The sequence below is a fragment of the Embiotoca jacksoni genome, unplaced genomic scaffold (assembly GCF_022577435.1).
Source record: "Embiotoca jacksoni isolate LCO1_2020_lvr unplaced genomic scaffold, fEmbJac1.0.p SCAF_54, whole genome shotgun sequence".
Taxonomy (NCBI): domain Eukaryota; kingdom Metazoa; phylum Chordata; class Actinopteri; family Embiotocidae; genus Embiotoca; species Embiotoca jacksoni.
Window position 1 is genome coordinate 787,901 of NW_027185408.1, and position 16,310 is coordinate 804,210.

A 16,310-nucleotide genomic window follows, 5' to 3' on the forward strand; every position below is an offset into this window, starting at 1 on the left:
AACACACACACACACACACACACACACACACACACACACACACACACACACACTGAGTCACTGGGTTCAGTGTGACCTCAGATAAACCGGACAGACTCTCTCTCCGGTACCGCGCGGAGCTGCAGCCCGGTTCACGGCAGCAGCAGCTGACCCGGGAGCCGCCGGTGCTGCCGCGAGCCTCGCGGGGGTAACAACTTTAACCGGACAGCTGTGAGCGAGGAGCCGGGGGGGACTCACCTGCCAGGAGCGCTCCGCCGCGAAGCTGAGCATGAGGAGAGGAAGAGGAGCGGAGCTGAGTGCAGATGAAGAGCTGAGCGCTGAGTCTCTGCCAGCAGACTGACTTCAGCTGAGAGCCGCTAAAAAAAAACACCGAAAACAGGAAAAAAAAAAACACAGAAACAAAATTCAGAGCAGTCTGGCGGGGTGGTAACACGCAGCCAATCACAGGCAAAGGTGTAGCGGACCCCGGCCAATCAGAGGCGAGGCGGGTGCGTGTTCGGGACATGGTCGAGACGCGATTGGCCCGAGGCGGGGGTGCGTGGCTGTCGGGGGGCGTGGCCGGGAGTCAGCGGGTGTCAGAGTAAACCCGGTGAACCCGCAGCGCGAACTGGAGGAAAGGTTGGAGCGGACGGGCGGCGCGAGGCGTGAACCCCGCCAGGGCGCGCGACAGGCACGGACCGAGCAACTGCAGGCACGCGCCCGGGTCCCCCAAAATAAACATCTAATAACTAATCAATAGCAGACATCAGATACGTTCAGTGACATCAGCGTAAACAAACTCATCGGCATTGTTTTTATGGCTGAAATAACCAATAAAACAACTTTTAAACAATCATATTTAATATTATAAAATACACGTTGCTGCTAATTTGTTGTAATTATGAGATGTTTCATGATTTGAATGTTTTTAAAGGTTGAAACTTCAACACGTGACAGGGGTTTGTTAACAATATGTTCCTTTTATTTTCCTCCTGATGTTTTATAGACAAAATGGAAAATATGAATATAAATAAACTTTTATTCAATCGCAGGCATAAACACATATATTAATATTAATATGTTTTAAGGTTTAAAGATGTTTTGTGGTAGAATTTAGACACGTGACTTAGACCGGACAACATTAAGATAATAAAACAAACGTGTGCTTTCATGTGAACGTATTAATAAAAGAGGAAAACGTGTTTGTGAAACTGAATGTTTTCTATGAATATCAGGTTGTTATTTTCTGTCATAACTGAATCAGACAGCAGATGAAGATGTGAGGAGGAGGAGGAGGAGGAGGAGGAGAAGAGGAGGAAGAGGAGGCTGCGGTCCGGGTCACATCTTCACGTCTTCACGTGCGTCCGACATGTGCAGAATTAAACACAGAAAACAAAGAAGGAAAAGTGAAGAGACAAAAGGGAGAAACGAAACAGCTCAGATTCCTGCAGCTCCGGAGACACTCGGCATTTTTTTTATTGTCTTCTTCCTGTACCATTTTCCTCCTCCCCTCCCCTCCCCTCCCCCTCCCTCCCTCCCATCATCATCCTCCTCCTCCTCCTCTTCCTCACCCCCCTCCCCACCGGGGCCGATGAACCCGGGGACTCCTCTGCGTCGAGGTTGTAAACAGCCTCTCCAATAAAGAATTCCAGGGCGGGGCTATAAGGCAGCCGGAGCACCCCCCCCCACCCCCCCCCACCCTCTCCCTCCTCCTCTCCCCCTCCTCCTCCCCCTCCTCACCACACACACACACACTTGTGCGCACGCGGCTCAGCAGCGGCTCCTTTGTTGTGGCTGCATGTTTAACCCTTACAAGCTGCAGAGGCTTCAGGTCGATCATCATCATCATCTTCATCTTCATCATCATCATCATCATCATCATCACTGTGACAGGAACAAACACTGGAGAGGGGTGTGTGTGGGGGGGGGGGGGGGGGGGGGAGGGGGGTGGAGGTGATGCGACTTCCTGTCTGAGGCAGACAAAGAGCCCGTTTTGTCTCCAGCAGCCGTTTCGTGATGCTTCGTCTCAACAGTTTGATTGACAGCGGAGAGCTCCTCCCACAGCCGGCCTCAGATCACCTGCTCGCCTCAGAAAACCTCCGCCGGCTCGCCGCCGCGCGCGGCACCGCGGCGCGTTACCGCGCGCGGCGCGGTGGTGTCGCGCGGTGCGGCGCGGGTAACAGCTTCAGCTCCTCAGAGTGAATGAAGCCGTCTGAGGGTGACGTGAGTTCATTCTCCTTTTCAAGTTCAGAGGTTCAGAAAACAAAAAGTCCAGGAAGAAAAGAGAAGGAACAGGGCGGTCCGAGAAGAACCGCTTCATGAGGAGAACCGCTTCATGAGGAGAACCGGCTTCATGAGGAGAACCGGCTTCATGAGGAGAACCGCTTCATGAGGAGAACCGCTTCATGAGGAGAACCGGCTTCATGAGGAGAACTAGTCCCAGACTGGTGAGGAAATCAAAGGTGGAGATCTCAGCTGTGTTGTAGGTGGAGAAGAGGCACCATGGCAACGCTCGCCTGTCACACACCTGTCAAGACAGACAGGTAGGTGAAACATTCGTGATGTCACCGAGCACCTGAAACACCAGATTTTGGAGAACCCGGTTGCCATGGCACCTCAGTTCAGGTGGTCTGCAGCATGTTTGTGCTCACAGACCGGCTAACATGCTAACAAACAGCTAACATGCTAACAAACAGCTAACATGCTAAACTCAAGCTAACAAACAGCTAACAAGCTAACAACCTGTTCAACTAAGCTAACAAACAGCTAACATGCTAACAAACAGCTAATTTAGCTAAACTCAAGCTAACAAACAGCTAACAAGCTAACAACCTGTTCAACTAAGCTAACAACCTGTTCAACTAAGCTAACAAACAGCTAACATGCTAACAACCTGTTCAACTAAGCTAACAAACAGCTAACATGCTAACAACCTGTTCAACTAAGCTAACAAACAGCTAACATGCTAACAAACAGCTAATTTAGCTAAACTCAAGCTAACAAACAGCTAACAAGCTAACAACCTGTTCAACCAAGCTAACAAACAGCTAACATGCTAACAACCTGTTCAACTAAGCTAACAAACAGCTAACATGCTAACAAACAGCTAACATGCTAACAAACAGCTAACAAGCTAACAACCTGTTCAACCAAGCTAACAACTATGTTTGGGGGGTGGGGATGTTTTGATTGGCAGGCCTGTGGTGCAGGCAGGTTTTCTGGTGTGGGTGGGCGGGGCCTATTGTCTTCAGATCCACCCCCTGGCTCCTCCCCCCGCTCGTCCAAATATAGTCACTTCTGGTTACAGGCATTTTATTTTAAAATTGACAAGAACCTATTTAGTGAAGTCAGAAGGTTTCAGGAGATTGAGAACGTTTCTGAGAACGTTTCTGAGAACTGAGGACTTCTTTTAGTTGTTTTTAAATTGAGGACTTTTGAGTGAGGACATCTTCAGTGGAGACCTGGGGTGTGTTAGGTTCCAGGTTGTTCTGGATGAGAGCTCCACGTCAACACGTCCCAGCAGCAGAAGTAAACCCTGGCGCCTCCCTGCGGGGTCAAAGGTCGATCCTCCTCCAGACTTCCAGGAATCATGAAACCTGCTGAACACCGCTGGAGAACGTCTTGTACCTGCTGCCTTCAAGGGTTAATGTTTGGGATCTGAGAGGCCACTGACCAAAAACATGGGAGGCCTAACCACCCTCCCCCTCCACCCTCCCCCTCCACCTCCACCCTCCACCTCCACCTCCACAGGTTAAAGTGTGTTTGTTCCGATGTGTTCATTTCATACATCAGTAAACTGCTAACAGCCTGAAGCGTCGCGATTTCGCCTTTTCAGGTCGGATCGTGAAGAAGTCAACGGGTTTATAAACGAGTTCAGTTTAAGTTTATTTATAGTCGGGACCAACGAAAGTTCATAAATTTAGTTTGTACGTTTATTTCCAGAGTTTAGTCTCCAGTTTATTTCCAGAGTTTAGTCTCCAGTTTATTTCCAGTTTAGTCTCCAGTTTATTTCCAGTTTAGTCTCCAGTTTATTTCCAGTTTAGTCTCCAGTTTATTTCCAGTTTAGTCTCCAGTTTATTTCCAGTTTAGTCTCCAGTTTATTTCCAGGAACTGTTTCTATAAAGAACCTCAGATTTTGATCGGAGCAGCTGAATTCCCTCCAAAGTCAGCGACACACCCACACTGAGTATGTATGTGTGTTTGAAGGGTGGGGGGGGGGGGGGGGGGGGGGGGGTCACTGAAATGTAGGTCACACTTCGTCCGTCATCAGGATGAGTCGGGCGGTGCAGACTCAAACTCCCCCAAGTTGTTTTTTTCTTCTTCTGTGGTGAAAGCAGGGGGATGTGGACCCGTGTGGTCCGGCCCGACGACTCTTCCTGGTCCCCATCAGAACACATAAAGGCAGAACCGGGACCCGAGACTTTACTGTCCTCTGTTCCTTTATCCCGTCTTTCTTCATCACCTCCTTCCTCCTCTGATATTCTGCTTCTTCTTTAACACATCAGGCGAAATCACACTTCGTCCTAAATGATTAAAAACTGACGTCAGCGAACGGCACGATGGGAGTTTGTTTTTGCTGAGGCGGCTGATTCCAGACCAACGTAAACAAACACTTCCTGCATCGCTCTGCCCTCATTTCCTCTCGCCGACTGACGTGTCATCAATAAAGAAAAACCCCCCAAAAAAATTCCTTTTCCGCAACCCGGTCCAGAACCACGAGTTGCGTTCAAGGACCAGCGGGAACTCGAACGCTTTCAGGTCGGAGTCAGTTACAGAAGCTGAAACCAGGAGGACCAGGAACTAAACCTGGACTCTGTATGTGGGACTGAACAGCACATTGTGACCAGCTCTAGTTTTTAAAAGCCACCAGTCGGGTGGAGGCTGTTATCTGTCCGGATGTTGGTCCGTCACCGACTGATAAAACTACCGCGTCAGCACGAAGCCACAAACTCTGCAGAATCTGCTGAAACAACCACAAAGAAAAAGGAAACGCACCGAAGAACGGAAACGACGAAGGAGAAATGAGACTCGCAAGAAACGGGGAGTTTTATTTTTGTATAAATCTGCGTGTTTGTTGGTTTGTCTGAAAACTGTTAAAAATAAAACTGAAAACAAAGAAAAACACTGCAGATAAGAAAAGATCAGCGATGTCGAGGGTTCATAAAATCAAACATTTACTTTGATAAAACACTTTGACAGAGTTTCTGTCGATTAAAAAAACTACTCAAGTAAATTAACCGATATTTGAGTCATTTTAAAGATGTTTTTTTATTGATGAACATTTGGTTTCTTTTATTATTGTTTAAAAGGTAAATAAAAACATGTTGATTTTAAAGTTTATTTTTCTTTTTTGGTGGGAAAGTTTTGTTTTTTTTTAGATCTAAAATCGCTGCGACTCAGGAATGAAAAACTTTTTTTTTTTGTGCTCACAAAAAGACCCACAACTCGTTTTATTTATTTTTTATAAATCTTTAAACAGCTGGTTTTGTTCTGAAGATAAACTTTTTCCAGCAGAAATAAAAATGTAAAAATCCAGATTTTTAAAGGTTTAACAAGTGAATATGAATAAAATGTTCTCCCTCTGATGTAACTTCATTTAAACATTAAATTATGATTTGTTAAAATCATCTTCAGTGAACTCTAATGTTAACTTTCTATTTAATTTGCGACATTTTAAAGCAACAAAAAAAATAAAATGAATAAAAGCTCGAGTGATGATAAACATCTTTATTTTATTTCGTTTTATTTTGTGTCCAGAAAATAAAAAACACTTTCTGAAGAATGAATTTTTTTCATGTGAAACATGAAATTATTTGTTTTTAAAGCAGCTGCAACGTTTTCAAACACTTTTGCTGCAGAAATGTAAAAAAAAAAGAAGTCTTATTTCACTGATTTATGTCTTTTTAATTAAATAGTCAACCGTTTCTTGAACATTTTTTTATTTACTTTAGTTGTATAAAAACATTTTTCACCAATTACAAATGAATCATCTGGAAAAATAAAATTCTGTTCAATAAAAGACAAATATTGAAATATAAAAATTCTGTGATTAAAAAAAACCAAAACTAATGAACCGAATTGAAGGGTTTTATTTTCCTTTTAATTTTGGTTTACTGAGAACGTCCTGATTTATTTTCCATCTGTCTGCTGCATGTTTTACAGATTATTTGGTCCAAATAAAACAAACTGAGTCCAGATTTGATCATCGAATCGATGATTCATCAGAAAATAACGAGCAGGTCGATCATGCGTTATATTTAATTTCCTGTTCGGACTAAAATAATTTTTATCAGCTTGCATAAAAAAAACTTCGTTTGACACGACGAAATGTCAAAATGGGGGAATTTAAAAGTTGAAATATTTTCTCGGTGCAGGAACTTTAATTTGAGAGGATTTCTGTTTGTTTACGTTTCCACTCACCTCGAAACCTCTGAAGGAGCAACGACGTCACAGCAGCTCAGGCGAAGGAGTGACGTCATTTCTGCTTGAAAGGAAACTTTATTTTTTTTCACACATCAATCCTCTGCAGAGAGCCGAGCTGCTTTCTTTATCTTTTCTGCTTTCCAGGAACTCTGGACGTCTTCCCGGAGTTTTTATCTGCAGTCTGCTGCGAACGGATCCGAGCGAGTCGACGTTTTCCAAACAGACGAGGAGCTGGAAGAAAGAAAAAGGCGACGCGGCGCTGATTCCAATGAAGCTGCTTTTATTCACTGAAAACGTCTGAAGAAATGAAAAATTAAAACACATTGGACAGTTCATCAAATGCCCTTAAACGACTGCGATCACGTTTTATTGACGTTCTGGTTCACAGATTAAAGGGTCGTTACGCTTCATTTCAGCTGCTGAGTTTCACATTCAAGTGGAAACGAGGAGCCGAAACGAAGCGGCGAAAAACACCCGAGCAAAAAGCGCAGAGTGAAAAGTTTCCCGAGACACGAAACAAATGAACCGAAACCTCCTTTAAACGTTTCCGTCGGCAGCGTCGGACCGAACCGCTGACGCACGTTTGTGGGTCTTTGCGGGTTTTTCGTCTCGACGTACAAAACGTCTTCACGTGCCGGCGGCGCCGAGGTCGTCCGAGGACGCGGCGCAGTAATCCGTCCCGGAGCTCGGATTAACCGCCTGCAAGTGAACGCCGCGCGACTGCGGTTGCCCCCGGAAGGCTGCTCGCTGTAGTATCGCCATGGCAACCTGCCCAACGCTGTAAAGTTACCTAGCAACAGCCGGGGAACATAAAGGTGCTGGAGAAAAAAATAAATAAAAAAAACACCCGTGTGTGTGTGTGTGAAGTTGATTTTCGTGCGACTGAATCCGTCCGTGGAGGATCGGAGACGGCGTCTGATGCTTCTATTTTCATTTCATTTCCGTCCTCCCGTTACCCCGGACGACCTGCGGCGGGAAAACGAGGCCACTGCAGCAGGAGGCACAACAAAGAACAAAGTGGAGCCGCGCTCACGGAGGGAGGAGCCACGAATTCATCACCGAAATAAAAACCACACACGATCACAGATTGACATAAACTCTGATGACCTTTGACCTTTGACCGCAGGAGAAGCTCGACTCCGTCGCCATCAGAAGTCTCGCTGCAGTCTGAAGAATGTAAATTTATACTTCGTTTAAAAACTGGAGCCCGATACGAAGCAGAACAACTACCTCAAGTTTGTCCAGTTGCAGTAAACGTAACTGAATTTGTGGTGACAGAGGAGGGTGTAATTCACAGTCTGACCTCATGGTGGCAGCGTTGTCTCTGTTTCAGCGTTTAAACGCACAGACTGTAAATAAAAGCGAACGCAGCTTCAAGGTCTGTAAACAGAAGCTAATAAAGAAGTGCCTTAAAGTTTAATACCACCGAGGGCCACGAGATCCGTTCGATATCAGGCCTCAAAACGCAGATATATTTTAGGGGCGGGGCTGTTTGATTGACAGGCCTGTGGTGCAGTCAGGTTTTTGCTACAGGTGGGCGGGGCCTAGTGTCCTCAGATCCTCCCCAACAACCTGTGATAGGTTTTAAAGGTTCCTGCTGCGACTTGGAAACATCCATCAGTTAAAGTCAGTTTGTATGCAGACGAAACTCTGATGTGGCAATCAATCAATCAATCAATCAATCAATCAATCAACAGAACAGTGGAGCAAAAACCACAACAGTGATCACTGTCTGATTATTGATCAGTAATCAGTGTGTGGCTGATTATTGATCTTTCTGAGAAGTGAAATCAGATGTGGAAACAGGAAGTCTTGTCAGTCTGAGAAATATTGATCAGGGAGAACAAAGAGATTCTGATTAACGAGTTCAGGAAGAGATTTCTGTGTTTGTTGTTAAAACTCGGAGCGTTGCAGCAGTTTGATTATTGATCCGTCTTCGTGTCATCACAGGACAAACGATTCGGTTTCATCTCAGAAGTTCACTTCTCGTCTCTTTCTGTATTTTTTGCCGTCCTGTGTTTTCCTGTGATACCTGTTGTGGTTCTCGGCCTCCTGTCGCTGAAGGAATGTCTCCTCCTGTTGGTCGGTTTCTGCCACTGCAGCTCTCGGGACGTTTCTTTGTCTTCAGCCGGCAGATCTCGGAGACAAAGCAGAGGAACAAAACAGGAAAATAAACGAGCGTTTATCTGGAAACGGGAGACAACAACAACGGATCAGATGTTCAGGAGAGACGAGGTCAAGAAAGGTTCAGTGTACTCGAACAGAAAACAAAGAAAAGCAAATAACATTCATGTTCTTTAATGACTTTATTGGAATATTTTCTCTTTAATACGAGTTGTCTTTATTTGTTTGAGTTCTGCTCATTTCCTTCAGTTTTACTCCAACTAACAAGCTTTTTTCTTTTTAAGACCTCCGTCTTTATAGTGACATTTTATTATGAAAAAAACAAATACAAAAAAAAATAAAAAACTTTCTCCCCATTAAAATAAGAAAAACAAATAGGTGACATCAAACAGACACACCTTAGATTTTTTTTTTTTAATATTTCTGGTGTTCAGTCTAAAAAAGCAGCCAATCAGAGAGCTGGAGTACGTCAGCTGCTCCTCAGCTTTCCCCTTCAGTTTCTTGACTTGTCTGCGGCGTCCTGGATGAGGCTCTGGTCCCGGTCCTGGTCCTGGTCCCGGTCCCGTTCATCAGGACTAGTCTCTCCACCATCAGCACCTCCTCGTACATGTAGGAGGGCTTCACGTCGAGCAGGAAGGAGAAGAGCTGCAGCAGCCAGACAAATGTTCGCGGCAGCGTCGCCTCCATCTCCGAGTAATGACTGCTGCTGCACGACCTGCAGAGGAGAAGGAGACATGAGGGGGGGAGGAGTCTGGGTCACGTGATCTGATTGGATTTGGTTTTCATCTGGTTCCTGGTCGGTCCCTCTTCCTGACATGTTTCAGAGAGGCTCCGACCCAAAAATCCTCCTGCTCAGATGTTTACACCCGACTGTTGACAACCTTCACGAGGAAGTACTCGGTGTCGTTCCACACGTTAACGTGACCGCTGGTACGTCAACATCTGTAATGTCACTGAAACTGGAGCAGAGAAATCACTGCATGGGCTCAGGAATACTGAGCTGTAAGACAAATCTGAGTTTTGTTCCCCAAAAATCTGAGTTTCTCTGCTCCAGTTTCAGGTCTGCGGTGAAATCACAAATGTTCACGTTACCAGCGGTCTCGTTAACGTGAAGAACTCAGTGATGATGATGAAGAGACGAATACTTCCTCATGAAGGTTGTTGCTTCCTCCTCGCACCTCTTCCTCTGGACCGGAACGACTTGTGACCTCATACTGAAGGTTGTCTGACAGACGTACCGGCGGTCGCAGGGTCGGAGCGGCGGGTGCCAGTACGAGGCGTTCGAGGGAGTCCGGAAGTTCTGTTTCGAGGTCACGACTGCATCCAGCTTCATGTGGTGCAGACTGGGACCGTCTGATCCGTCCTCGTCCCCCCAGCAGAACCGGAAGCCGGACGGACTGACTTCCTGGACGCCAACCGGACAGGAAGACAGCTTCTCGAAACACTTCTGCACCTGTTCTCCGATTCCTGCACAGACACACCGAGAGTAACCGTAATGTTTACGTCTGTGAACGGTCAGTTATTTCGTCATTATTTCTTTGGTGTCACGTTTCTCTTGTTTTGGTCTCCACCACCTCCTGAAGAAAATCTCTTGGGTCACAAAAAGAACCTGCAGCCTGAAATCCACCTTCAAACTGGTGGGAGGGGTCTAAACCTGACGAGCAGGAAGTGACAGGACTCCACCACTCTTTCACAATAAAGCGAACAACAGCACCAGAGTCCGTTTCAGAGTCGACACACTCAGATTCTTACTTTTCTTTTTGATGATCCACCATTTAGACTTCCTGCTCGGGAAAATAGGTTTGTCTGCGCTCCACTTTTTCCTGAGGACGAGATGGAGATGAACGATAAACAAAAACGTGTTCTTGTTGAACAAACTACAAACATAATCAACAGTAAACAAACGCCTTCGAGCTCTTGACATCTCACCTGGCGATGTCGCGGTCTCTCCTCTGCTCACCTCGAATCAGAGCGGCCTGCAGCAGTCTGTACCACCTCCTCAGGTTAAACATGTCACCTGTAGACCAGCAGACGGTCGGTCAGAGTCCAAAGAGGGGCGGGGTCAGAGTCAGAAAATGGGTGTAGTCCAGACTAGGGTGGGGTCAGAGGTTTTTTTTTTAAAGGGGTGGAGTCCGAATCCAAAAAGGGGTGGAGTCAGAGTCCAAAAAGGGGTCAAAGACTAAAGTAAACAACCAACCTGAGTTGTCCTGGAGACCAGCTTCATTGGATAAATCCCTGAAAGAGAAAAAACAAAGTCATACTTTATACGTAGCTGAAAACATGGAATATGTGTGTTATGGTTTTGTGTGTGTGTTTGTTTGTTTGTGTGTGTGTGTGTGTGTTTGTTTGTTTGTGTGTGTGTGTTTGTTGGGGGTGTCAGTTACCACTCAGTGTGGTCGTCCAGGCCGAAGATGACCTTCATGGTAACGATGATGAGGGCGGCGGCCTGGACGTCGTACCGCGGCAGCGCGCGACGGGAAGAGGGGTCGAACGTGTGGAGCGTTTGATCTGCCATACCGGCGCGCTCCATCAGCCTGCAGACCCACAGGTGGAGCTCGTCTGACGGGCAGAAAAGCAAACCGCAGTCAGCAGTACTGTTAGTATCGTCAGTAGTACTGTTAGTATCATCAGTAGTACTGTTAGTATTGTCAGTAGTACTGTTAGTACTGTTAGTATCATCAGTAGTACTGTTAGTATCATCAGTAGTACTGTTAGTATCGTCAGTAGTACTGTTAGTATCATCAGTAGTACTGTTAGTATTATCAGTAGTATTGTTAGTATCGTCAGTAGTACTGTTAGTATCGTCAGTAGTACTGTTAGTATTATCAGTAGTACTGTTAGTACTGTTAGTATCATCAGTAGTACTGTTAATACTGTTAGTATCATCAGAAGTACTGTTAGTATCATCAGTAGTACTGTTAGTACTGTTAGTATCATCAGAAGTACTGTTAGTATCATCAGAAGTACTGTTAGTATCATCAGTAGTACTGTTAGTACTGTTAGTATCATCAGAAGTACTGTTAGTATCATCAGTAGTACTGTTACCGGGCAGGTTGGCGTCCATCAGGTATCGCAGGCTGAGCAGCGCTGGGTGCAACAGAGTCTGCCGGCTGATTGGAGGAAAAGCAGGAAGCTGCAGGAACAGACCGAGAGACTGAGCCTCCTTATGCACCAACTGGTGGGACGGGACGCTCTAAAGGAAACACGGAAACAAAGAGACAAAGAGACAGTTTCAAACTGGACCAAATTGCAAATTCAGAACTGACAACATTTAATAAACATCGTTTAATTACCGTCAAACTCAAACATTTGTGAACCATGTTTCTACTTCGTAGGAGTTGGATTTCTGACCTTTACGTTGAAGAGGCGCGCGTCTTTCCCGATGACCTTCATCTCCTTAGGAAGTTGTTCGTAGGCGTTCACATACGGGACGTGACCTTCTTTCACCAGTCTGAAAAACACACAACAGTCACAACGGGACCGTTTCCTGTCCCGAGACCGTTTCCTGTCCCGAGGCCGTTTCCTGTCCCGAGACCGTTTCCTGTCCTGAGGCCGTGGGTTACCTGAGCAGGTCGCTGAGCGTCAGCGCCTCGCGGCTCCACATCAGAGCCAGGTGGATCAGAGCCAGCGTCTTCTTCATGGTCATCAGACCGCGGCTCCGCCTCTGCCGGGGCATCAGGTAGGTGATGGCGTCCTCCGAGCCCGACCAGTCATTGAAACTCTCTGCAGAGGAGGAGGGGGGGATGTTAGATGCTACGATCTACAGTTGTTCCTGAACACCTCACTCAGAGACTAACAGTAGAAGTTACAATTTACCGATGTTCCCTAAATATTTCGATTGTAATATTATCCTCGTAAATGTTACAATTTACCAATGTTCCCTGAATGCCTCAAGTTGACTATCGGTAGACGCTACAATTTACGGATGTTCCTGAACACACCACTTAGAGGAAGTTGCAATTTACCAATGTTCCATAAACGCCTCACATGCTGACTATCGGTGGAGGCTACAATTTACGGATGTTCCATGAACGCCTCTGAGTGAAGCTGAAGTTCGTTCTTTGCGACGTCTCGGCTGTTTTAAAATCTTTGTTTGGACACGTTGACAGTCGGAGGAACATCTGACTGAATGTCGGCGTCTCCCCGGCGTACCTTCGCCGGAGCCGGCGTTGCTCGGCGGGTTCGACTCTCTGTCCGTCCCGCTGCACGACACCGCGGAGGACTCGGCCGCGCTGTCGGAGTCGGAGTTGCGGCCGCACTGAGGGAGAGAGGAGACGCAGAGTCAGCGAACGGGACGACGTTTGGATCCTTTCCAACCGACGGTGAAACAGAAGCAGGAGGCTGACCGCTCTGAAGGTGACTCTCCTCACGGGGTCGGAGGTGTACGCCTGCCGACTCGTCTGCAGGTAGCGTCTCCACAGAGGACGCAGGACGTCCTCCTGAAACACAGAGCGGCCGGCGGTCAGACGGCTTCAACGCGTCGTCGACGCCGCGGTCGAGAAGTAAAGACGAACCTTGAAGTGCGGCGCGACGCCGAGTCGGAGCAGAGCGTCCGCCTGGTTCTTCAGGATCATCTGGAAACCCTCGCAGATCGTCCACCGGTGACCGCGCTCTGAAAACGGAAACAAAAACATAAACAGGAATTTCAACTGTTTTTAATCTGAAAATATTCAGCTCAAGTTTTTTAGTTTCAGGGTTCAAACTCAGATTTTCACTGATAAACAATGTAGTTTAATAACCACCAATGAAAAACAGTCTCTTGGGTTAAAGACTAGTTGTAGGACTGGTTCTGGACTGGTTCTGGACTAAAAAAAAGATCCCATCCGCTGACTTTCCATGTCCGGAAGAGACTTTTTATAATTGCATGATATTCTCTGATTTCTTCACTGACCCGGCTTCTTGGTTCTCTGTCCTTTGCCGAGCGTTGAGACCCTGGTGGTCCCTCGCATGAAGGTCAGGTCCACCACCTCTTTGGTTCTCTGAGGACGTTCAGGCACGTTTTAAAACAGGCTCCAAAAAAACCCATTAAATCGCACAGTGGGAAGTGGAGAACGACACCGCCACCTGCTGACGGCCTGCGGTACTGCAGGCTTTAATCAGAGGTCACTGAGTTTAACATCTGTTTCCGTCACAGGATGGACGAAAGTCACATCAACTTTAAAAAGAACTCAGACAAAATAAACAATAAAACTAAAAGAAAGAAATGTAAAACAGTCAAAACAACGAGTGAAGACACAGCAGCAGCAAATGATCCGTCAAATAAAATCTTAACTTCGACTAATCTGGTGGTAAGTCATGACCCGATCTGGATCTTCAATATTTAAATAAAAACATTTCTGGAAAAGTTTTTTTTGTTTTTGCTTTTGGGAGGACACTCAGGGATGTTTAAGGCCTGCAGATCCCCCGCTGTTACCATGGTGATCTAGCCCTGGGGTCCAAGTCAGGTGGACGACCCCCATGCATGCTGTATTTTGTTGTTGTTATTGTTGTTTACCTCGATGACGTTGTGGCAGGACATGCAGTAGAACCGACCCTCCTCTGAAATGCCCCAGGCCACCGCCGAACACTGAGCACAGGGCTCCCTGTAGCCGGCCTGAAGACGAAGACACACACACACACACACACACACACACACACACACACAAAGGTAAAAATACATATAATTTTAGGATCTCAAATTGTTTTCTAGCTAAATATGATTATTAACTGAATATTTGGAGGTTTTAGTCGAACAAAACACAAAACCTAGACAAGACCTCTTTTTGATTTTACAGAATAATTATTAATTGAATTAACAGTTTAATCATAAGTTGCTGCTTGAGATCAAACACTGTGGTCTGTATCGATGAGAAAATAAGGCCTGAACTCCACCACTGAAATGATTTTATCACCACATTAATTTATCTACGGTTAATAATACTTATGATAAATAATTGAAACTACAACAATGCTTTTAGAATTTGAAAATATCGTTTGTAAATATCTTAAAGACAGACATCCACAAAATAAGTAACTTTGATAAGGTTTGGAAGATGAGCAGCACCTACAGCAGTCTACATTTCAAAATGGTTAATTCATCTTTTATTACAAATCATGAAGAGTTCCTAAGAGTTGCTTCACTTTCAGAGTTTTGATGAGAATTTCTGGGAAATTAAACGTCATATTTGGGGACCAGGCTGATTAAAGTCAGCAAAGGTGTTCATGCACGTTTTCTCAAAGTTTAACAGCTCGTAAATATCTGCCGATTATTAAATTGGCTGCTGCAGATTCGCCTCAACTTGTTAAAACGTGCTAAATAAACGTAATCGACTGAATTACGTGCAAAATATGAGAAAACCCAGATATTGTTGATGGAGTTTGGCGTTTGTCGACCCCGCTGACACCAACGCTCGCCCTTGTTATTTGCTACGTAACGTTCGTCAAAGCAGCAGACACGTGCGGCAGGATTTACCGTGTGCTCGTCGTCCATGGTGACGTAAAAACTACAGTCTCAAAATAAAGTTTTAAATTTTCTCCGCAGTTCGTCCTCGACAAAGATCCACATGGAGCTCCGGTGTTTGAGGAGCTGCTGCTGCTTTTTCTTCTTCTGCTGCTGCTTCTATGACTTCCGGCAGGCTTGAACTCCGCGGTCCTCTGCTGCCACCCGCAGTCTGCAGCATGAACTGCAACTTCTCCTCCTCCCTACAGTGGAAGTTGAAAAATGTTTTATATGTATATAAATATATATATAAATATATATATATAAATATATATATATATAAAAATATATATTGGACATGAATGCAACAGAGGTTTCTTCTCTATACATTTATATATATACATATATATATATAAATATATATGTATATATATAAATATAAATATATACACGAATGCAACAGAGGTTTCTTCTCTATATATTTATATATATATATATATATATATATATATATATATATATATATATATATATGTATTTATATATATATATATGTATTTATATATACATAATTTATTTATATAAAATACTTTAAAGAAGAAACCTTTCTATATCTATATCTATATCTATATATATAAAATTTATTTATATAAAATACTTTAAAGAAGAAACCTCTGCTGCATTCGTGTCCAATGGGAAGGTGCTCAATATATTGAAAAAATACAATGTGTAGCGCCACCATGAGGCCAGTCATGAAGACATTTTTGGCCGTGACTCTACTCATGAGGTAAAATAAAATAAATTAAAAAATAAGTAAATAAATCATAGTTGGACGGGAATCTCTCTGCTTTCAACTCCTTTTATCACATTCAAATAATCACATATTAATTGACTAAATATTATGAGTGGCCCTTGGGCCCCCATTGGTCTTTCTATCGGGCCCTGCCTGCACTATATGTCAAGAATAAATAAGTAAACAATGAAAATACACCTGCGATGGAAAATCAAAGAGTTTAAAGTCGCTTTCCTGTCGTGTTTCAGAGGTTTGTGGGAGTAAAAGCGGATTTGCATGAGATCAGAGGTTATAAATAGACCCGCCAGATGTCTCCGTGATTCGGTTACGTAACGCGGACAGCGGAGCGTCTTTTACCGTTTCTACTTTCTCCGGTTCAGTTTGAGTTTCCCATCGTGAAGCTCGGACTCCTGCTGGAAGAGGCACCTCCACTCTAAACTTCGGATTTTTGTTTCGGGAACCCCCGAGGAGTCACGAGCACGTCAAGCTCGCGACAACGTCAACATAGTGGGGGTTCGGGATTTTCAGAATAAAAGCTTTGTCCCTGAACTAATATTTACTTTAGTTCTTGAT

The 16,310-nt window shown here is 44.9% G+C and overlaps 2 protein-coding genes across 2 annotated transcripts in view; both read right to left on the bottom strand.

The window, feature by feature from the left end:
- The window catches only part of LOC138212193 (Krueppel-like factor 11), a 4,821-nt gene extending 4,380 nt beyond the window's left edge, over positions 1-441 (bottom strand). Inside the window, 1 exon segment of the mRNA XM_069172494.1 lies at positions 238-441. The gene's annotated coding sequence lies outside the window, so the exon portion shown is untranslated.
- An 8,243-nt stretch (positions 442-8,684) lies between these two features.
- On the bottom strand, positions 8,685-16,188 carry taf1b (TATA box binding protein (Tbp)-associated factor, RNA polymerase I, B). The gene is made up of 16 exons (XM_069172490.1): positions 16,095-16,188; positions 14,978-15,207; positions 14,021-14,119; positions 13,418-13,505; positions 13,041-13,138; positions 12,873-12,965; positions 12,679-12,784; positions 12,090-12,249; positions 11,878-11,977; positions 11,572-11,719; positions 10,911-11,085; positions 10,724-10,761; positions 10,456-10,543; positions 10,279-10,349; positions 9,765-9,993; positions 8,685-9,241 (listed from the first exon to the last, which is right to left on the bottom strand). Exons 2-16 carry the CDS (start codon positions 14,993-14,995, stop codon positions 9,007-9,009), a joined length of 1,746 nt encoding a protein of 581 aa, XP_069028591.1. The 5' UTR covers positions 14,996-15,207; positions 16,095-16,188; the 3' UTR covers positions 8,685-9,006.
- Between the last annotated feature and the right edge of the window lie 122 nt (positions 16,189-16,310).

What these genes read in the sequence shown, in the direction of transcription:
- taf1b (XM_069172490.1), bottom strand. An exon ending in ACAGAGAACCAAGAAGCCGG is followed by an intron (nt 13,139 to 13,417) that starts GTCAGTGAAGAA and finishes TTCCGTTTTCAG; the next exon opens with AGCGCGGTCACCGGTGGACG. An exon ending in CTCCGACCCTGCGACCGCCG is followed by an intron (nt 9,242 to 9,764) that starts GTACGTCTGTCA and finishes TCTCCTCTGCAG; the next exon opens with GTCGTGCAGCAGCAGTCATT.